The sequence below is a fragment of the Lepidochelys kempii genome, chromosome 3 (assembly GCF_965140265.1).
Source record: "Lepidochelys kempii isolate rLepKem1 chromosome 3, rLepKem1.hap2, whole genome shotgun sequence".
Classification (NCBI taxonomy): domain Eukaryota; kingdom Metazoa; phylum Chordata; order Testudines; family Cheloniidae; genus Lepidochelys; species Lepidochelys kempii.
This window is the reverse complement of record NC_133258.1, coordinates 157107413-157130463: the sequence shown is the minus strand read 5'-3', so window position 1 is coordinate 157130463 and position 23051 is coordinate 157107413. Positions and strand designations below refer to the sequence as shown.

The 23051-nt window shown below is 44.2% G+C and overlaps 1 protein-coding gene across 8 annotated transcripts in view; it reads left to right on the top strand.

Annotated features, from left to right (window-relative positions):
- PSEN2 (presenilin 2) overlaps nt 1–21982 on the top strand; it is a 32070-nt gene extending 10088 nt beyond the window's left edge. For 3 of the 8 annotated variants that reach the window (XM_073338685.1, XM_073338686.1, XM_073338684.1), the window contains exons 4-11: nt 181–322; nt 2100–2167; nt 3663–3883; nt 4577–4675; nt 8081–8158; nt 9064–9186; nt 15126–15244; nt 19397–21982. In XM_073338685.1, the coding sequence (XP_073194786.1) occupies nt 181–322; nt 2100–2167; nt 3663–3883; nt 4577–4675; nt 8081–8158; nt 9064–9186; nt 15126–15244; nt 19397–19552 (1006 nt within the window). In that variant the 3' untranslated portion in view covers nt 19553–21982. The other 5 variants (XM_073338687.1, XM_073338691.1, XM_073338688.1 and 2 more) reach the window with 5 other exon arrangements.
- The last annotated feature ends 1069 nt before the right edge of the window (nt 21983–23051 follow it).

Sequence of the window (23051 nt, the reverse complement as noted above, 5' to 3'; positions counted from 1 at the left end):
TATCGTGATTCATAGGGTTCTCTGCTGTGGGTGCTCTCTAAGCACACTCTGGGGATTAGGGCTGGGATTCCAGTGATCATGGGAGTCACACACGGACATTGGAGGACACAGTTTATCTTGGTGGCGGTGTAATAGCATAGTAAGTACCTGTCTACTACGCTGGGTCTCTTTGATCTGCAGGATCTACACCCCTTTTAGTGAAGATACACCTTCCGTGGGCCAGCGTCTCCTGAACTCCGTGCTGAATACCATCATAATGATCAGTGTTATCATCGTGATGACAGTGTTCCTAGTTGTGCTGTATAAATATCGTTGTTACAAGGTGAGGTATTTATGCTGGACAAAATAGAAGTCCTATAGTAATCAGTGAAGCATCCCAAACTAGTTTTGAGAGGACTTGTGCGTTGGGGAGAGACGTATGGGCATTGCATTAGTTCTTCTCCTAGATTTTACACAGAATAGGAATCTCCTTCTAGAGTAGCCATTACCAGCAATTAATGACTTCATTATCCTCTCTTCACAGCCAGTGGGCATTCACAGATAACTAACGTGAGGCTGGCTTTATTTTTTTTGACTGTTGGGAGCTCATAGCTAGATGGGTCTTTTTTGTTTTTGTAGAGTAAAACTAAAACCACACAGGCCCATCTCCTCCACTCTTGTGTAACACCCTGTGTGACTATGCAACAGCTGTTTGAGTTTTAGTCAAAGTTCTACACTGAACAGAGACTGCATTTTTTCTGTCTCCATTTCTTGCAGTTGGTTTTGAGATATGGTCAGTCTCTGGAATTTTTTAAGTACTTGAGAAAGTACACTTCCCATGTAACAGAGCTGTAAAAGTGCTCTGTCCAGGCTCCAAGTTAACCTGGAGCCTAATTTATTAAAACTTGTCGATTTTTCTATTCCCCACCCCCCCCCAGGTATCCTCTCCTATAAGTAAAAGGTCTGTGATTTTTTTTGTACTATAGTCTCCATTTTGGCTTGAATCCTGTAGCTTTGAGTGAAGAGGTTTCAGAGTTTAAACTCTGTCCTGACTGATATTAGCAAATGAAGATGTTTTGATATAGCTACACTGTCCCATCAGTTTCCTCCTTTTCAAGAGTGTGAGACCAGCTTTCTGAGGAAGTGGATAGTTTCTGGCTGTGAGGATTGGTTGGAGTTGTCTATGGTGGGTGGGGTGGGGGGAGGAAGAGGAGAGTTGTTTGAGGGAAAAGGCAAATTCAGTTCTTGTCATGTTGTGTAAAGTGGCAGCAGGCTGCCCAGGAAGAGATGTGAGATTTCATTTATGGGGTAAGTGGGAGGCTAGAAATTGTGTGTGTGTGTGTGTGTGTGAGAGAGAGAGAGAGTGTGAAACTTGAACATACTAGTAGCTGAATGTCTTCCCAGAGAATAGAGAGGGAGAAATCGATCAAAAACAGAACCCTGTGGGGACACCAGCAGGCTATGGGGGAGGAGGGGAACTTACTAAGAGGTCAGGTGTGGAGGCAGAAGGACAATCTGAGCACAGTTGTGAAAGCCCAAGGAGGAAGTGATCAGCTGTGAAAGCAGAAGATAAGTTTATCAGGATAACTGCTGATAATAGGAGCCCTCCTCTGGCTTTGAGGAGCCAGTCATTGGTGATTTGAACCAGATAACCAACCAACCTACCTACCTGCTGTATTTTCCACTCTATGCATCTGATGAAGTGGGTTCTAGCCCACAAAAGCTTATGCCCAAATAAATGTGTTTAGTCTCAAAGGTGCCACAAGGACTCCTTGTTCTTTTTGTTGAACCAGGGAAGTTTCAATGTTGTGGAGAGGTTGGAGGTCAGACTGCAGTGGATCCAAAAGGGAGTTGGTGGAGAGGAAGTCAAAGCAGAAGGGTGCAGGCTCAAAGAGCTTGGAAAGAAAGATAAGAATAGAGAGAGGGTGAGGTAACTAGGTAGCCCAGGGGGATCCCTCTCCCTTCTCTATGGAGTGTACAGTGTATTGAAGGAAAGAGGAAGACTGTCAAAGGCTGGCAACCTGTGGATGTCCCTGACCACACTGGTGCACGCAACAGTACACCATGGGGAAAAAGCTATCCAGCCATGTCAGCTACTCTCTTGTCTTTCCATTGAACAGTTTATCCACGGTTGGCTGATTCTTTCATCACTGATGCTGCTGTTCCTTTTCACCTACATCTATCTAGGGTAAGTGCAAACATTCTGCTTGTACTGTAGTAATTGAAGAATTCATTAAACCCTTGTGGTTGCAGTAGACAGTAAAACTTTACTAATTTGTACCAAGAAAAACAATGGTCTCTCCATCTCTCAGCAAAGACTGAAGAGTACTTGTAGTGAGGCTGCCTGTTGCTCAGACTTCATTGTCTTTACAAAACGTGCTACGGTCCATCAGCTAGCATGCTGACAAAATATTGTCAAGCAAACTAAGCCTCAGTGGACAGTAAAAACTATGACAGGTTTCACAGTAGCAGCAGTGTTAGTCTGTATCCGCAAAAAGAAAAGGAGTACTTGTGGCACCTTAGAGACTAACCAATTTATTTGAGCATAAGCTTTCGTGAGCTACAGCTCACTTCATCGGATGCATTCAGGGAAAATACAGTAGCTCACGAAAGCTTATGCTCAAATTTGTTAGTTTCTAAGGTGCCACAAGTACTCCTTTTTCTTTTTTAGTAAAAACTATGGTTGCCTTATCTTTGCTTTTTAAAAATGGTTTATTTTGCTAATTTGCAAGTCTTCCAGTCATTAGTGTGAAGTGCTGAGGTTCTGATGTACCCTCCCCCAGAAGGCTCCCTGTTTGGAGAGGGTGCTGTCACTGAAGTTTGCCACTTGAATAGTGAGCTCTCAAAATGGGCTGTTTGGTGCAGTAGTGGTACCTGAGAGCTGGGCCTGAGAGGTTGTTGTTTTTTGTTTTTTGTTGGTGGTTTTTTCTCTGATGTGGGGGATACTCTGACTTGACAGTGTGCCTTATTTTACTCTCTAACCACATCTCTGCAAATTTTTCTTTCCCCTTAACTTCAGTGCTGGGTCACACCTCACATCTAGCTTGCTAATGATATATTTATTTTGTCTTGAAAATTGTACCTTGCACAGGCCATTTCTCGTTTGCCATCTCTACTAAATGCTGTCCACGCTGCTGCATTCTTATTTTCAGCTATGTCTGGAAATTTTGCTCGCTTGAGTGAGCAATCCAGTCTTTGGTGTGTCTCGCTATCCACCCCAAAGTGTAAGGCAAGGCAGTACTTGTGTGCTATCTAGTGTCCACCCTACTGCCATAAAACTATAGAGAACTGGAAGCACCCATTGACTGCAAGGCAAGTGGGCAATTAGTGATGGAAAGCAATGATGGCACCTTCTGCTGTGGGTGAGAGCAATGAGTTTGTGGAACTGTTGCTGCTTCCAGCTGGGCCGTGTGATTACCCATCAGCCCACATTTGACAGCATGGCCTTCAGTTTCTGAGTGGCCAGCTATGGCACTGTAGAGGAGTCTGATGGGAATGGGGAGACTCATCTTACCAATCTCTCACAGCCCTTCTCTTGGGCAAGTGGAATTTTTTAATTCAGGACCTGACCTGCTTCATCTTAGTCAGGCCTGAGATATGTCTGTTTGACTAGTGCCATGAAGGTGTCTTGCTTGTCAGTTGCATATTGCTTAGCTAAATCACCTTTTGGTTTTGTTCTGCAGCGAAGTGCTGAAGACCTACAATGTGGCTATGGATTACCCCACCTTGTTCTTTGTCATCTGGAATTTTGGAGCTGTTGGGATGATTTGTATCCACTGGAAGGGTCCCTTGCACCTCCAGCAGGCCTATCTTATTATGATCAGTGCGCTGATGGCATTGGTTTTCATTAAATATCTACCCGAATGGTCAGCGTGGGTCATTCTAGGAGCCATTTCAATTTATGGTAAGGCTTGGATGTGACTGTTATAATGTGTCTTTAACTAACATGCAGAACCTATGCAGGAGGAATGACTGAATTTATGAAACGCCTTGGTGTGGGCAGTGGGCTTTACCAGGAGTAACCTGGCAGTAATGCAAAACTCATTAGCTCGTTATTGGGAAATCCCAGATTTTGGCATTAAGTAAAGTGTGGCTGTACCTGCAGAACTGGGGGAAACTTACCCCAGGTGACATTCTAAATGGTTTGGAGCTTTGAAGGGGTTAAGGTGGCTCACAGGAATGAAATGTACAAGTGACATGAACTATATAAAAGACAAAATAATAAAGGTCTTGAACCAATGGATCTTGAAACGTGAATAAAACTATCTGATCCTGTACACCTCAAGTACACTATAGTCTCATTTTAAGGAAATGAAGGCCTGTTTGAGGCCACTTATAACGTTAGCACGCTGAAAAATCTTATAACATTGAACTGGGAGACTGTATTTCAGCAAAGGGGATCTTCAAGCAGAGACTAATTATGAGATGGTGTTATGCTAATCTTACCAACTTTTACATCATGACTGTTGTGCGTGAAATATCTCTAGATGCCATTTTGAAGAGAGATGAGGGGCGGGGGTGGAAATTGCCCATTAGATTTGAAATGCACAGAACATGTGGCTTGAGATTGGAGACTCTGGCCCTTTTCTCTTCACAGATCTGATCGCTGTGCTGTGTCCCAGAGGGCCACTGAGAATGCTGGTAGAAACTGCACAGGAGAGAAATGAACCTATATTTCCTGCACTAATATATTCTTGTGAGTAATCACTTCTAGATTTGAATGCTAATGTTTTAACTGGATTTATATCCATTCCAAGCTTATAACCACACTGTACTAATGAGCAGCATTTTTCTTAGCTCCTTGCTCTCAAAACTAGCATTTATAAAGGTGTTGGGTAGTTCAAGTTAACTAGTGGTCAACTAACTAAAACTACAATATGGCCACAAACCTTAGTCTAGACATATCCTTAGAAATCCAGTTGTTTTAAATGCTGATTTACCAGTTTTTATCACTTTAAATAACATTGGCATATGTGTTGTGTGGGTTATAGTCAACATCTTTCAAGATAGAAATCAGCCTATTGTGGTATTAAACACAAGCTATGTCAGAACATTAAAGCTGCAAAGTCAAGCACTCCTATCTAGGAAATGTCAAAATAAAGGTTACCTGTGTACTTTGCAGTACGTAGCATTCCTATGTTCAAAGCACACATCCCATTGACTTCAGTTGCAGTTGTGAGTGCTCAACACTTCTGCAAATCAGACTGTAGGGGTCTCAAGTTCGACATGCAGAAAATGAGGAATACACCATTTAGCTTTTCACAGGTGGTCACTTGGTTTTAAGTGACTTGCCCAGCATGCTGCAGACACTGTGTGGCAAAGGCATGGATAGAATCCAATTCTACAGGGCAGCATTCAGCTGCCTGAACCATGGTACTGTCCTTTCTCTTCCTGCAATCCCCTCCCTCACTCACCCCACACCTTCTAACTCTGCAACAAATGAAGCAGGGGTCCTTTGACAACAGGCTCTTCCACTACACAAACCTTGATTCATCGTTGGTGCAGGTCCATCTTGTGCATTGAATGAAGCAGGGGTCCAACAGGTAAAAAGTGATTATGCAATTAAAGACCATATAATGTATGTGCACAAGAGGGTTATGCTGTAAGGCGCTGGAGCATGCCCACTGTGCACACAATATTCAGAGACTTTAGCTGCTAAATTGTAAGAAGTCTTCACTGAGCATGTGCAAGCCAAGATTTTTTTCAGAAGCTTAAAACTGGGCCAAAATTGGGGAGATGTTCACATGAACAGCAAAATTCACCTCCTTAACACACAGGCTACCCTCTGGTAAATTTGAAGTTCATGCTCCAAAGCACGGTGGTACTAGAATTTCTCTCAAAGGTCACCAGATTTTTTTAATTTATTTTTTTTTAATATCGGTGAATAACATTTCTTTTCTTAGCCTCATCTTGCAAACAGCTACAGTCTTTTGGTTGATGCGTTCCAAAAAAAATTTCAACAATAGGCATGTGCCCAGTGTGGAAAATTCAGCTCAAGCCATAAAGTTTGGTAACGTTTATAAGCAACTGAAAGCAGGGAGTTATGGGAGATGTCAGGCAACCTTTGTAATAGGTGGTGCTACCAATCCCACTTAGAAGATTTCTGCCTTAAAAGGTGGTATGCATGAGAACCAATGTCTCCTTCACAGAATCAGAAGTTCTAGAGAGAAACTTAAATCATCTGATTTGCACTAATATTTTAGCAGGTGACCACTGGACACAAAGGAAACCCATTTTTGCCTGTGTTGATCCCTGCATATATCTCTGAACTGGTATCTTTAAGGGTATAGTCTTATATTAGCCAGTACAGGGCAATAGCTGTTAAAATAGTTTCCCAGCTACCACCTTCTTTGTCATGTCCAATGCCTTAGAGAAATTTGGCCTGCATGCCCCAGATGTTGCATTGATAGGACCATACCCATGCCTAAGAAACCTGTGTGCAACAGTCCTGACAGCAGAATTACGCTGTAGCATTCCTACAGTCAGCCTCTGTGCTTTTTCTGTCTTGTACGGGTAAATCTCTACCATTAGCACACTGAGCACCTTTCAGTAGTGCATGAAGTAACGTCTGTCATGTGGCTGGTTCTTTCTCTTCCTCCCTCCAGGGGGAGAATTGCAGGTGCAGTGTAGCTTGTTGGTGGTGGTGGTTACCCACTTTCATGGAGAAGCGGAGGGTAACTTTTTATTGGTGCAGTATTTCCCCTGCTCCCCTCATTTTAAAAATATATTCTTCAGAAAAGGCACAGTTACTTCAAAGGGCTTAGGACCTGTGCTGTTTAATGGTCTCGCAGCTTAACTAGGACATTAAACCCATGCTGAGGGGTTTTTCTTTAGGTGTGGGGATTTTCTTTATCTCTTATTAGCCTACCCAGATTTCCTGGGCTGACAAACCTCTTACCAGGTTCCACCCTAAAAGGGAAGTGAAATGCTTATGTTAATAAATCCCTAAGATAGGGGGCTTATTATGAGAGCAGTGATGCTATGGCTGGTACCACAGTAACATTGCTGCAGAAGTTATCTGACTGGCACTGAATATATGAGCATCCTGTATCTAAAGAGGTTCATCAATCTGGCAGGTGGAAATTGACATAGGCTAATATAGCTGCTCTTTAATTAAGCCTTTTCCTGGTTCATCCTGCTGCCATGGAGTGATTTGGAAAGGACTCCTTTTTTTTTTTTTTAGCAAGGCTTCTGTTATGCTGGGGGAGTGAGAGAGGCAGGGGGAGAGGTCTGGATAAAGTCGGACTTTCAGCACAGCTAATAAATCAAGAACGTCTTCCGTTGGAGAAGGAAAAAACACAGAAAACAGTAACTCAACAAAAGCTTTGCCTGACATCTGTGTTTCCGTTGTAAGCCCACCGTCCGTGGAGGCTTCCTTGCCGCAACTGAGCCTCGAATGGAATCTGTCTTTATATTTGCCTTGGCATTCTCAGAAACCATAAAGAAACCAGAGCCCTAGTGCACATCTCAAGTAAACTTCTGCTTCTTTTCTGATCTTAAAAAGGTCCCTGCCTTCCTTATTTTAGTGAACCATCTCAAAAGTAAACCCCAAGGCTGCCCTTGGATATTCCCACTTACCTCCCAGGAGGCTCCCAACATCCCCCTTACAGAAAAACAAGAGGGAAGGGGTGGCCAATCAGAAATAAACAGAAAAACCTCTTGCCACCCTAGGTAAGTGGGTTGCAGCATTCTCTCATTACCAAAGAATGTTACAGAAAACCTACCACTATCCCTCCCTTAGTGGCACTATTTCCTGGGCCACCTCTTTCCTTTAGCAGATCAAGTGAAGGAGATGAGGATCTGGGGCCTTGGCTTTCTGAGAGCCATAGAAAACAAAATGGCTTCCTTGCATGCAATAACTTGTGGTCTGAGTACTGATACCTGTAATATGCTGTCTCCTATCTTGCTAAGTAAATGACTAGGGAATAGGAATATGCCAACCAAGATGTGGGTTTTGAGTGTGTTTCCCTGGGGTGATTGTTTAGTTTCTTTGCCTGCTGTGTAAAATTCAGGATAAAAGTAGAGCCACTAAAATACTGTCTAGCTCCTCTGAACAGTCAGTGACCTATAATTTTCTACACATTATTTCTTTTCCCTACAGCTGCTATGGTGTGGACAGTAGGAATGGCAAAACCAGACTCAGCATCAAGGGACCTTACTCAGCAGACATGGGATTCAGGTCCGTTTTGCTCTTAACGGAGAACTATGTATTGTAGTTAGTGTCTTTGGTTTTCAAATTGCAAATCTGTGGCGCAATAAGCTTGTGCATGTTTTGCAGTTTTTCTATTGCATGCTAGACAGGACTGTAGTAGAACCTCACTGATTTGTTTTCTCTCTCATATCCTCACCTGGCTTGTCAATAAAGATTAGCAGAGTGCTGTAGGGAAGTCTGGTGTTAAGGCTTCATTACTTTTTTTATAAAAGTGTTTTCTAATATGTATTAAAGTGCAGCTAGTAAAACCCCAATTATCTAAGTGCTTGGGGCACTACTGGATTTTTCACATAGTGGGGGCTGGATAATTAGTTTGCTTTAGATTGTAAGTTTAAAGCCAAACTACATATCTTAAAAATGAATGAGCTAAATCTGATGTGTGATGTAGTCTTGGGGCATGAGTGGGTTTTACTATAAATGGTTTTCCCATTTAATCACTAAAAATAGCTGCTTCTGTTGTGCTTCAGAAGCCAGTAGTAGCTCTCTTAAACAGAGTTTCCTTTTTTTAAGAAAGGAAACAAAACAAATGGACCTTAAGGCTTGATAACTAGGAACACTTTTATATTCAGAATAAACCAAGCTAAACTAGATTGACCAATGATGCCCTGGTATGATGGCATCTTTACTATTTCTGATGATACTGTAGGGGGCATGCACTCTCGACAAAGCCATTTAGAATCTGTATTTAATCCAGTTCTAATGAACACTACAGTTTGTACACTGAGACTTCACTCACTCATCCCTGGTTTGGTATGGAGAAGCCCCTTCATAAAGGCTGCTTACTTCATGTTTCTCAAAACATGTTAATGTAGATGCCTTCGTTTTGTCTCTTCTTTGTTGTGGTGTTTGGTGTGTTTTTCGGGGGAACCCAGCTGAAGACATGAGAGAGATCAATGACAATCCTGCATACGTGGAGTCAGAAATCTCCGAGGCCAGGAGTCCAGCTCCAACCCATCCAACCACTTCCTTAATAGAGGAGCTGGAAGAGGAGGAAAGTAAGGCAAACAAGTCATGAAAACTTGCTTTTAAATGGCGTCCTGCCATACACAGTAAGAGTCAAATTCTCCTACTCACATTGGGAGCACCTTGCTCTGAGTAGTTCTATTGAAACAAATGGGAGTATCTGAACAGTAAGATAATGACTGAATGTGAGTAAGAAGGGTATCGGAATCTGACTCAAAATGATTTTCATGCTGCAATATCTATTCTAACTATGCTTAGAACAGGAGGCCCTTATACCCAAGGGCTGGTCTTCACACAGTTGTTTGTGGTTTTTTGTTTTGGTACCAATTTAATCATATCAGTTTAGAAATTGATGTAAGTATATTGTTTTCTAAATGGCTGTCGTTGTCAGGGGAACGCCCCTAGGGTGGATGCAGTTATAATTAAGGCTACATTTTAGTCATGGGTATTTTTAATAAAAGTCATGGACGGGTTACAGGCCGTGAATTTTTCCTTGCTGCCCGTGACCTGTCCATGACTTGTACTACGTACCCTTAACTAAAACTTGGGCCAGGGGCGCTGTGGGTGCTCGGGGGGTGGGAGGGCTGGCAGGCTCCCTACCTGGTTCTGACTGGCACGTCCCTGTAGCTCCTAGGGGGAGGGGTGGCTGGGGGGCTCCATGCACTACTCCTGCCACAAGTGCTATGGCCAGGAACCACAGCCAATGGGTCCTCCAGGGGTGGGTCCTCCAGGGGTGGGTCCTCCAGGGGTGGGTCCTCCAGGGGTGGGTCCTCCAGGGGTGGGCAGCATGCTGAGCACCCACCCACCCACCCTGGCTGCTCCACCTAGGAGCTGCAGGGACATGCTGGGGAAGCCGGGGAGACACCTCTGCCCCCCTCATCCCCCTCCAGGTAAGCGCCGCCACACACCCCTGTCCCAGCCCTGAGCCCCCTCCCACACACCCAAACTGCTGCTGCTAGTCCAGGGGCTGCCCCTTAGACAGCACCGGCCGCTGCAGATGTCACAGAGGTCACGTAATCCATGACCTCCATGACAGACACGCAGCCTTAGCTCTGGTCTCCACTACGAGTTTAGGTTGAATTTAGCAGCGTTATTTCAGTTTTAACCCTGCACCCGTTCACCTAACACAGCCATTTTTGTCGACTTAATGGGCTCTTAAAATCGATTTCTGTACTCCTCCCCGACCAGGGGATTAGCGCTGAAATTGACATCGCAGGGTCGAATTTGGGTTAGTGTGGACACAATTCGGTGGTATTGACCTCCGGGAGCTGTGCCACGCCACGGTGCTGCATTGTGACCACTCTGGACAGCACTCTGAATTTGGATGCACTGGCCAGGTAGACAGGAAAAGCCTCGCGAACTTTTGAATTTCATTTCCTGTTTGGCCAGTGTGGCAAGCTGATCAGCACAGGTGACTATGCAGATCTCCTCAGCAAAGGTGACCATGGAGTCCCAGAATTGCAAAATTGCTCCAGCATGTACCAAACAGGAGGTACTGGATCTGATCGCTGTATGGGGAGACAAATCCATGCTATCAGAACTCTGTTCCAAAAGTCAAAATGCCAAAATATTTGAAAAAATCTCCAAGGGCATGAAGGACAGAGGCTATCACAGGGACCCGCAGCAGTGCCGCATGAAACTTAAGGAGCTTAGGCAAGCCTACCAAAGAACCCAAGAGGCAAACGCTCACTCAGGGTCAGAGCCCCAGACATGCCACTTCTGTGATGAGCTGCATGCAATTCTAGGGGGTGTCCCTACCACTGCCCCACCCCTGTACGTGGACTCCTGCAAGGGGGGAGTCTCATGCAACAGGGATGAGGATTTTGGGGACGAGGAAGATAGCGCACACCAGGCAAGCGGAGAAACCGTTCTCCCCAACAGCCAGGAACTGTTTATCACCATGGATCCAATACCCTCCCAACCCAGGCTCCCGACCTTGAAGGCGGAGAAGGTAGCTCTGGTGAGTGTACCTTTGTAAATATAATACACTGTTTAAAAGCAAGCGTGTTTAATGATTAATTTGACCTGAAAACTTGGGATGCATTCGTGGCCAGTACAGCTACTGGAAAAGTCTGTTAACGTGTGTGGGGATGGGGTGGAAATCCTCCAGGGACATCTCAGTGAAGCTGTCCTGGAGGTACTCCCAAAGCCTTTGCAAAAGGTTTCTGGGGAGGGCAGCCTTATTGCGTCCTCCATGGTAGGACACTTTACCATGGCAGGCCAGTAGCACATAGTCTGGAATCATTGCATAAGAAAGCATGGCAGTGTGTGGTCCCGGTGTTTGCTGGCATTCAAGCAACATCCGTTCTTAATCTCTGTTATCCTCAGGAGAGTGATATCATTCATGGTCACCTGGTTGAAAAAGGGGAATTTTATTCAGAGGTGGCCGTTCCTGCTGGGCTGTTTGCCTGTGGCTGAAAATAAATCATCCTTGCTGTTAGCCACATGGTGGGGGGACAGGTGAAGTGATCATCCCAGCAAATTGGGGGTGTGTGTGTGTGTGGGGGGGAGGTTAGTTGGGTTTGTGCTGCATGTTAACCTGAAAACATCAGCCCCTCCTCTTAAACGGCCAATGTCTTTAAAATTGAAAAAAAAAAAGAAATCTCCCTTTTTTTTTTTCCTCCCACAGCTGCAAATGTTTCAACGCTGCGACTGGCATCTCTGTCCCAGAGGTTAGGGCAGATAAGAAAGTGAAAAAAACACACTCACTATGAAATGTTCTCTGAGCTCATGCAGTCCACCCAAACTGCCTCCATGCATTCTGCTGGGCTCTTTCAGACAATGGCAGAGTCCAGAAAATCACAAAATGAACTCAAGGACAGGAGGGACGTGCGAGAGGACACGTAGCAGGAGCAACAGGAGAGGTGGCGGGATCAAGAGGAAAGGTGGTGGCAGCATGATGAAAGGAGGCAGGATACAATGCTGAAGCTACTGGAGGATCAAACTGATATGCCCTGGTGTATGGTTGAGGTGCAGGAAAGGCACAGACCACCACTGCAGCCCCTGTGTAATCAACTGCCCTCCTCCCCAAGTTCCATAGCCTCCTCACCTAAATGCCCAGAACGCAGGGGGGCCGGCCCCCTCCAGGCACGCAACCACTTCACCCTAGAGGACTGCCCAAGCAACAGAAGGCTGGCATTCAATAAGTTTTGAAGTGCAGTGTGGCCTTATCCTTATCTCCTCCCCCACCCCTCCCAGGCTACCGTGGCAGTTATCTCCCTATTTGTGTGCCGAATTAATAAAGACTGCATGAATTTAAAACAACAATGACTTTATTGCCTCTGCAAGCTGTGATTGAAGGAGGGAGGGAAGGGCGGTTGGCTTACAGGGAAGTAGAATGAACCAAGGGGGTGGGTTTTCATCAAGGAGAAACAAACAGAACTGTCACATCGTAGTCTGGTCAGCTATGAAACTGGTTTTCAAAGCTTCTCTGATGCACAGCATGCCCCGCTGTGCTCTAACAGCCTTGGTGTCTGGCTGTGTGTAATCAGGGGCCAGGCTATTTGCCTCAACTTCCCACCCCGCCATAAACGTCTCTCCCTTACTCTCTCAGATATTGTGGAGCACACAGCAAGCAGTAATAACAATGGGAATATTGGTTTCACTGAGGTCTGAGCAAGTCAGTAAATTGTGCCAGCGTGCTTTTAAACGTCCAAATGCACGTTCTACCACCATTCTGCCCTTGCTCAGCCTGTAGTTGAACAGATCCTGACTACTGTCTAGGCTGCCTATGTATGGCTTCATGAGCCATGACATTAAAGGGTAGGCTGGGTCCTTAGGGATAACTATAGGCATTTCAACATCCCCAGCGGTTATTTTCTGGTCTGGGAATAAAGTCCTTTCCTGCAGCTTTTGAAACAGACCAGAGCTCCTGAAGATGCGAGGATCATGTGCCTTTCCTGGCCATCCCATGTTGATTTTGGTGAAACGTCCCTTGTGATCCACCAGTGCTTGCAGCACCATTGATAAGTACCCCTTTTGGTTTATGTACTGGCTGCCTTGGTGGCCCGGTCCCAAGATAGGGATATGGGTTCAGTCTATGGCCCCACCACACTTAGGGAATCCCATTGCAGCAAAGCTATCCACTATAACCTGCACATTTCCCAGAGTCACTACCCTTAATAGCAGCAGCTCAGTGATTTGCAGTGGGTACTTGGATCACAGCAACCCCCACGGTAGATTTGTCCACTCCAAATTGATTCCCGACTGACGGGTAGCTGTCCGGCATTGCAAGCTTCTAGAGGGCTATCGCCACTCGCTTGTGGACTGTGTGGGCTGCTCTCATCTTGGTATTCTTGCGCTTCAGGGCTGGGGAAAGCAAGTCACAAAATTCCATGAAAGTGCCCTTACACATGCGAAAGTTTCACAGCCACTGGGAATCATCCCAGACCCACAACACTATGCGGTCCCACCAGGCTGTGCTTATTTCCCGGGCCCAGAATTGATGTTCCATGGCATGAGCCTGCCTCGTTGCCACCAGGATGGCCAAATTGCTGGAGCCTATGCTTTGAGAGAAGTCTGTGTCCATGTCCTCATCGGTGGTCTCACCGTGCTGCCATTGCCTCCTCACCTGCTTTTGTAAGTTCTGGTTCTGCATATGCTGCATGATCATGCACGAGGTGTTTACAATGCTCATAACTGCCACAGTGATCTGAGTGGGCTCCATGCTTGCTGTGGTATGGTGTGAGCAGGAGAGCAGAATGGCAGCAGAAGTGGTCATTCAATGACGATGGTTTGCAGACCTACTGCACCGTCTGCTCCCAGGACACAACAGCTAAGTGGACTGCATGCTTGCCGTGTTATGGCGAGACAAGAGCAGCCGAGCAGAGTTTCAGTGGAAGTGGTCCTGTGAGACCACCAGGAGAGCAGAGTCGCAGCGGAAGCGGGAACCCATGAAACGCAACATAGAGAAATTCACTATCGAGACAAGAGCAGGAAAGCAGAGTGGCAGTGGAAGCGGTGGTTCGATGACAATGGTTAGCAGTCCTACTGCACTGTCTGCTGAAAGCAGTATGGCGCCTGCGCGGAAAAAAGGCATGAAACAATTGTCTACCATTGCTCTCACGGAGGGAGGGGCGACTGATGACGTACCCAAAATCACCCGCGACAATGTTTTTGCCCCATCAGGCATTGGGAGCTTAACCCAGAATTCCAATGGGCAGCGGAAACTGTGGGATAGCTACCCACAGTGCAACACTCTGAAAGCCGATGCTAGCCTCAGTACTGTGGACGCACTCCGTTGACTTAATGCGCTTAGTGGGGGGACACGCAATTGACTGTATAAAATCGGTTTCTAAAAATCCACTTCTATAAATTCGACCTAATTTCGTAGCATAGACATACCCTTAGTTATAAGTGGTGTAAGGGCGTTTAAAGTCTGGTAATCATAAGATATGCTGATTTAAGCACTTTTTTATCCTAGTATAACTGCCTGTGCTAGGGAGTTGGACCCATTTTAACTATATCTGTGTCTAAACCAGTATAGTTAAACTGGTACAAAATCTATAGCTAGAGCAGTCCTTACCATGCAAATGTTTCCGATTTAATGGTGCCCACTGAGCTTGAGAAAGTGTCATGTTGTGTGGGATCCAACAGGCCAAACAAGAGTAACGCTGTAGCTGGTTGGAGATTAGGTTTGCAGAGGGTGGGAGAAGAGAGGAAATTCTTTCCAGCTGAAATCTTCCAACCAGCTGAAGGTAATTTTGACAGAGGAAATGTCCTGGAGTTTTGTGCCTCTATAGAGGAAAGTCCATTGGCTTCTGTGAAGTGAAAAAGTAGGCTGTCTGTACAGGGAGGATGCAAATAACTGTGCCACGGAACGCTTTAATGTTGTCAGCATGGTGGTCTGAGTTGTTAGTCAAGAGTAGAAACTTTGACCAGTTGCACTGGAGGAGGGAGAAGGGATGGGCGTAAAGCAAGAAAAACAGAAAGAAACAGGAGCACTGATGTGAAAATTTTTCACTTTTAACAGGGGGTGTCAAGCTAGGCCTTGGAGACTTCATATTTTACAGTGTGCTTGTAGGGAAAGCAGCTGCCACTGCTAGCGGAGACTGGAATACAACACTGGCCTGCTTTGTAGCCATCCTTATAGTAAGTAAAACTGTAAAAGTTCTCTCTCTCTCTCCTTTTTTTTTTATATGTACTTCATGGCATTGTACCATTGATGGATGTATCAGTAACTGGTCAGTGTTAAATATTAAACTACTGCTGTGTAATACAGGGAGAAACCCACACACGACTCTACCCATCGTACTGTATGTAAAGGTGATCAGCATAGACGGGCACTCTGATATCTCTGGGACAAGAATGTGATCCACTCTGGACTGTGCCTTTGGGCAAAAAAGTCCTTAAAGAACAAATAAGGGCTAGTCTAACTAAAGCGCTACAGCGGCACAGTTGTGCCTCTCTAGCGTGTCTGGTGAGGATTCTCTAAGACTATGGGAGAGACCTCTCCCGTTGACTTAATTACTTCACCTTTGTGAGAGGTGGTAGCTGTGTTGGCGGCCAAAGTTCTTCTGCCAACATAGCGCTGTCTACTTAGGTTGGTGTAATTTACTTCGCTCAGGGGTGTGGATTATAAATGGTAGTGTAGACAAGCCTTAAGATCCACATCAGCTGCCAGGTGGAGACCATGGGGCAGAGGAACAAGGGTCTGGGAAAAGGAGTTAGAATTGAACTGCTGGTGTTCTTGTTTCAGTGGCTAGAGATCAGGGACTTTTGTCACATTTAAGAGTGAGTACTGAGATCTCTGGGCTTGAATGGCTCAAAAAATCTGCCTCTGGACAACAGGAGCTGCTTCATGAGGGTAGAAGAGGTTTGTGCTTCTTTTGTATGAGTAACCCCTGACAGGTTGATGAGCTTTGTCAAGATAAAGAGCCCTCATCAGTTTCAGGCGATCAGACAGAGGTGCGTTCTGTTCCAGTGTTTGCTGGGAAGCAACAGAAATGCCAGAGGCTAACTCCTCTGAAACAGTCCTCTTCATTGTGAAGAAATTACCATATTGTAGCTGTCCTAGAACCCAGCCCTGCCAGGAGCTCAGCACCTTGCAAATCAGATCTCCGTGTGTGTTGAAGAGCACTGCTACATGCTCTAATATTGGCACTGCTGAGTCTGTAGGGTGGTGGTTTTGAAGCTGTCAACATTCTAATGAAAGGTGCATGCTGGGCAATGGAAGTTTAGTGGGCAAAAGACCCAACTAATCCTAGTGTATCTAATGTAAGTGGAGTATGTGAGCCTAGCTTCAAACACAGCTTTCAAAACCTCACAGATGGGGGAGGGGGAGTCCTATTAGCCATCCTCTGGGCTGGTCTGTTCCCTACAGCAAGTGCTCTCCAGAGTCTGCCCATGAGACTATCTGCACTGCACTGTTTTCCCTAAAATGTACTTCTAATGTGTTCTGGTTCCATCTGCTTGCTTCAAGGTCCTGTTTCTCTGACTTTCCAGCTCCAGAATGGTCTGTGGTGTTGTAGTGCTAAGCCATTCTTGTACAGACCTGCAGAAAGAAACCCCACCCATTGAGGAGGGGGTGGGGCCTGGTGCCAGCCCTGATGTATGTTTGTCCAAAGACTGTAGAGAGCCTGTGCTATCCATACAGAAGTGGAAGGGATATGGGGATTCATGTGGCTGTAGTAGTGGGCCTTAAACTTCCAGTTGCCTTAGATAAAGAAGTATTTTAGTATTTTAAGTAGCCAAGCTGAAGCCCCCAAGTACTCCCAAGCAATCTAGATCTAAATTCTGCAATAAAGGTTTCCCTGGTTTCTGTAGCCCTTTGGTATTGGTATAGGAATCCCAGTGTGGCAGTCTCTTATCTCAGTTTTTTAACACACTTTTTGGCAGTGCGACAGAACTACATTACAGAAATCATTGGGGGAGGCTGGAGGTTTTGGCAGCTGGACTGGTGGGGGTGGGGGAAGGACTCTTTGGGGTAGAATTCTCAAAGGAGCATAAGAGGGCACACCCATTTGAGAGTGTTAAGTCTCGGTGCTTTGGTACCTGGGAGGATGTTGAGTTGATTGGAGACTGTAAAAGCACAGTAATGATAATAGCATTAGCTGGATGTTTCTGCCAAAAAGATCAGTAGTGAAGTAACTAACAATGGTAACATTTAAATTTATCTTGGTTTCAGAGTGAATGCCACATGGGGATGGATGGGATAGTTCAAACCACCTCATAGCTATTGTTTCAGACTGCCTGTGGGTCAGGAAGAAAACAGTGAATCAATTACTCTCTTTTCACTTTCTTCACAACCACAATGGTTAAAATCATATTTTTCTCTCACTCCTTGTCCGTACCCCGCTTAAGCTGGAGATCTAATGATCCAACCAGCCGATCAAATTCGGCGATGTATCCCGGTCACGTGCCACCTGAGGCATGTTACGCATAGGCTAAGAAGTAGTACAAAATGAAAGCTTGGATTCTGGGCTGTGTTTCTACAGCAAGGAGTTGATTTTGTATGACAGCCTGAGGCATGGGTTGCTGAGGCTTGCAGTAGTGCAGGGGTCAGCAACCTTTTAGAAGTGGTGTGCCGAGTCTTCATTTAATCACTCTAATTTAAGGTTTCGCGTGCCAGTAATACATTTTAACGTTTTTAGAAGGTCTCTCTCTGAGTCTATATTATATAACTAAACTATTGTTGTATGTAAAGTAAACAAGGTTTTTAAAATGTTTAAGAAGCTTCATTTAAAATTTAAATTAAAATGCAGATCTTATCAGTTTAGTGCAGTGGTTCTTAACCTGGGGTGCACGCACCCCCTGGGGGTGCGAGATGCCCTTTCTGGGCGTGCAAGACATGCGAGATTTTTTTTTTAGAAGGTAAATCATCGAAAACACAAATGAAGCACAGGCACATAAGTACAACTACTTTGTTTCATCAAACCTATGTATTTATTAACATACTTTTTTAACGATTACTGTAATATACAAACAAAGTTTTCAAGTTTTTAAGCTAATTGTAGTGTAATTTTTGATGAGGGCTGCAGAGCACTGGGCCCAGGCCAGGAGCAGAGCCCTGGGCTGGCTGCCGGTACCCCGGGCTGGCTGCCAGTACCCCAGGCCAGCAGAAGGGCTGAGCAGGGCCAGACCCCGGACCTGAGTGGCTCAGCCCGGTACCGGTCTGGGATTCTGTCTGCTGGCTCCTGCCAGCTGGGGTCCCAGCCGCCGGCCCTGCTCAGCCTGCTGCTGGCTGGGGGTTCCGTTCACCTAGGCTGGCAGCGGGCTGAGTGGGGCCGGCGGCCGGGACCCCAGCTAGCAGCAGCGTGCCAGTAAAAGTCGGCTTGCGTGCTGCCGGTTGCCGACCCCTGCAGTAGGGCTTTACCTGTCTTCACTCCACTAATTTTCATTTAAAACAAATCTTCCCCTAAGCTCGACTTCTTGTTACTGAAGTGAAGTTTCAAACTTGAGGAAAGCAGTGGAAATTTCACCCCACCCATCTCTATATAGTGAGGTGAAATTGTCCTTGCATAGGAATGGACTTCCCCCAAAGAGCCTGCCATGTGGGTGGGCAGGTTTGGAGCTTTCTTCACTTAGCGATGCTGGTGGTGTATGTGTGTATTATAGTTTTGAAGTACTTAGGTATCTTTTTTTTTCTCTCCTTCCCTCTCTCTCAAAAACCTCCCAAAACTACAACTTTTGGCTCTGATGAAGATGCTCCAATTAAAACTGAGACCTTGGCCTGCTTTACAGCTACCAGTAGTGTTTACCCCAGAATAAGGAGAGAACTCATCTGAGAGGAACCAGGGTTTTTTTTGGTTTTAGTTCTTTTCCATAGACCTTGGCAGCTGGAAAGGTGTTAAAAACAGATCTACTGTGTGCTAATCCCTGTATGGAAAATGAAGCTTGTTGTTTGTAGCTGACTATAACTTGGAAACTTATCTGTAACTGATCAGTAAATGCTACATAACTGTATCGAGCAAAGATTTGAAATATGTAAATAAATTAACCCTTTCTATGTTGGTTGTAGATTAACAAGGACGCTTGTTACCTCTCGCTTATCCTGGCTGAGAGAGCTTGTGATCGAGATTGCCAAGGGAATCCCATGTCCGCTCAGACTGTGGGTTAGAAAATAGGCTGCCACTGTGTGTGAAGTGGGGGACGACACCCTATCCCCTCTCGCCCAGGCAGACTTCCCTTTCCTTTGCAGGGCATAGCATATTATTCATGTGATCTGGTGCCTACAATGAAAGCATTTCTGGGTCTATTATTATGTGTAATGTCTTCCTTTGTCTTTGTTCCCTTCTATGGTAGGGTTTGTGTCTGACTCTTTTATTGCTGGCTGTGTTCAAGAAAGCCTTGCCTGCTCTTCCCATCTCCATTACCTTTGGCTTGGTATTCTACTTCTCAACAGACAACCTGGTGCGACCTTTTATGGACACCCTGGCATCTCACCAGTTGTATATTTAAAGATGAAGAAGAAAGATAAGTTGGAAGATTTTTTTTTTAAAGCCTTGCCGTGAAGTATGGCATTTTAAATGAGGAGGTTGTATAGTTTTACACTTAGTGCCATATATTTTTAAGAAAACTTTTAAAAACTATCATGAGATACTTAGTAAAATCTAGTAGCTAACTTCCAGGGCTTTTTCAAGGGAGTTAGGTACCCAACTTCCTGTGAATTTCAAGAGGAGTTGGGTACCTAACTCACTTGGCTCCTTGAAAACCCAGCTTTGGCATTGGTACCTGAGCAGTACCTGAATGCACTTGATCTAAATATCACCTGGTGTAAACAGAGAGAGTCTGTATGTAGTACAGGCTGACCTAGAGATGAAGAACCTTACAGGTGCATGTAGGGGGAGCCTAGGACCTGTGTTTACGCTTTGACCTGAAGTTGCAAAGAGGGTTAATTGTATTCCAATACTTTGCACAGCACTTTGAAAGTGAAAAGTGCTAACACTAATTAGAAGTAAGTCACAGAATCATAATTGGACAAGTGAGATGGTCAGCGTACATGCAGGAGAGTAAACTAATGTAATTGGCTGTGAGTGTTAGAAAGGGAGACTGCTATTCCCATAGGGATGTTTCCAACACTTTGGGCCCAATTCTGGAAGCCTCACTGAAATCCAAATCTGGCCCTTTGTCTAAAAAAGTTGCTCATTAGTACCCTAATGGGATGTGGCAAATGAAGTCTTGCTTTGTATAAGATGTCCTTGGGTCAGATCTAAAAGCATGAGCCTCTACTGGCTGAGCTAAAAGCTCAGAGGCTGTGTACAAACTCATAAACCCCTAAGCCACTCTGGACGTGAGAGTTACATTTTCCTATCTTTTTCTGGCAGTTAAAGTGTTAGGAAACATCTTCTTTGTTCACCATTACAAACCTCAGATGACCAAAAAGGTTGGAAATATGACAGAACTTCAATTAAACTTATTGACCTGTAGCTTCCTGTGTGTATTCTTGGTCTGATTCCTATGTGTAATGTAATCACTTTAGGGAGAACCGTTACCTCTCCTTTATAAAGAGATTCTTACACTGACCTAGGCTTGACCTATCTATTTTTTTTGTATTGTTTAAATACTTTTTATGACAAGCTTAAAAAAAACTATATAAATATTTAATGTAAGAGTGACTATTTTGGAAATACATTGCTACAGTTTGTATCAAAATGTGGATGCGACTTTTTTTTTTTTTTTTTTTTTGATCTGCAGTCTGTTGTAAATACGGCATGATTGAAACTGAAAATAATTACAAGGCTAACATGACCCCATAAAAACTACAGCGCTTGTTGCCAGCTAACATCACGTGTCTGACTCAAGCTTTTTGTTAGATGTGTTAATCATTCCATTTTTCAGTGTGTTCTTTTTCTTCCAAAAGTCCATTTCTAAGAAATAGAACTCCTTTGATCTAACTTGAGTGTCAAGTGCATAAACAAGCTCTTATTTTTCTTCGACAGTTAATCAATGTGCAAAATATACCATTGTGAAAGGCTTGTGTGAATGAATGTGATATGATCCACAGGAGTAAAAATTAATGTCTGCAGATATTCTCTTTAGAAGAGGCACTGGATAATTTATTTTTAAAATTGTTTTTCCAATAGACTTGTTAAATCTAACCTACTTTGATATTTAAAAGGATGCTCATTTAATATTGATATATTAATAAAGATTCATTCAAATTGTTTAAAAAAACATTTTAATTTGGGTGTTTATAGGGATTTTATGTACCTCAGCTTGGATAAACAACTCAGTTCTGCTTTTTGTTGTCTGTGTCGCTGTCATTTTTCTCACTACTGCTATGTGTTGGTTACAAATGCTACAGCAGAGTAGCTAATTGTTACTAAAAGGTGTTTCCATGGGAATCTAAAAATAATGAGCATATTTGTTTGGTTTTAAGTTTGTGTAAGTGTTTTTGGTCTTTTAATAAAATCTCTAAATTTTGGGTCAGATTTGAATGGGATCACATCTAATATTTTTAACTAGATGAATTTTTTTCCTCAGATAACATAGTGTGGAGTGGGTATAAAATTTTTATATACAATGAAGAAAATCCTGTGGGCTACACATGTTTGTGGCCTATTTATGTGAGAACGAACTTATTTTAGGCAATCTGAAATTGTAAATGAAGGAACAAAGGGGTAACTCATCTGGTGTAAATTGACATAACTCCACTGAGGCTGATAGTGCTGTACTGGTTATATCAGCTGAGGAGCTAGCCTTGAATGAGCACGTCTGCCTAAAATCTTTCTTTTGAATATAATTAAAAGGCAACTTATACCAGACTCTGTTAGTTGCACTGACAATATTATCCTGGAGGTGTGGTGGTGGAGTATATTGTGTGTCTACTGTAGAGCGGGTTTAACTGTGCAAAAGTTTATATATAAACTTATGTGTACAACTTTTAAAGTGACCTTGGCTTATTCTTATGTAGTATGAAGTTCTCTGATGTGCACATGTGTGGCACAAAAGTTAAAGTTTGCTCATGATATTAGTGTGGTGCAGAAAACTTGAAAAGGGAAAGGAGAATGGATAACCTGAGCTTTTTCCAAGCTGGAAGCTGCAGCACAGTGCCTAGTATGTGAGACCTTTTACCTATGCACTTGCAAGGTAAATCAGTTCTGTGACCCAACATTTTAATATTTTTAAATAAGTGGTTTTTTTGTTTTGTTTTTTGGTCTTGATCCAGTAAAGCACATGCTTATGTGCTTTAAGACCCAGCAAAATCAGTGGGATTTCAGCATATGCCTAAGTGCTTTGCTGAATTGGGATTTTAGTGGCCTTGCTAGTCAAGACATGGTCTGTCTCCTACACTGTGTACAGCACAAGTCACACTGGAGCCCTGCTATGAGTAGGTCTCTGGCTGCTGCTGTGCTATAAATAACTAATATCAGTAGGAGGGAACAGGACTCTACCAGGCACGGCACAGAGGCCAAGATTCTGTATCTTAATTGTGATAACATTCTTAAAGACAAACTTTTAAAAACTAAGCCAAATTTGGGTGTCTGTGGTATAACCAAGCAGGATTTGGCCCATTCTCTCATGAACAAGTTAATCATCCACCAAAAAAAGCAGCCATCAGTAATTCTCTATTCCTTAGATATTTCTGCCAGTGTTTTAATGTGGTTATATCTTACAGTCCTGGATGATGATGATAAAATCAATCACATTTTCAGCTGCTGTTTCCTCCTCTTTCACCCCAGTTTGAGGATCTTCAGGCGGCGCTTGCTGTTTAAACTTGACAGTACTACCCTTTCACCATAATTGTACCTGGGACTATATGTATCTGTAGAAGGCCAGAAGGAGCTTGCAAGCTTATAGTCCTGATCCTGCAAGCTGCTGTGTAACTGGTTGCTTCAGTTTGTGTCAAGCCTTCAGGGAATGCCTTACAGGGTCTGAGCCTTCATTAGATTTACTTCAGGGGAGCCATGCCACTTGCACTAGCTGAGGATGAGGTTGATGGTATCTAAGAGGAAAG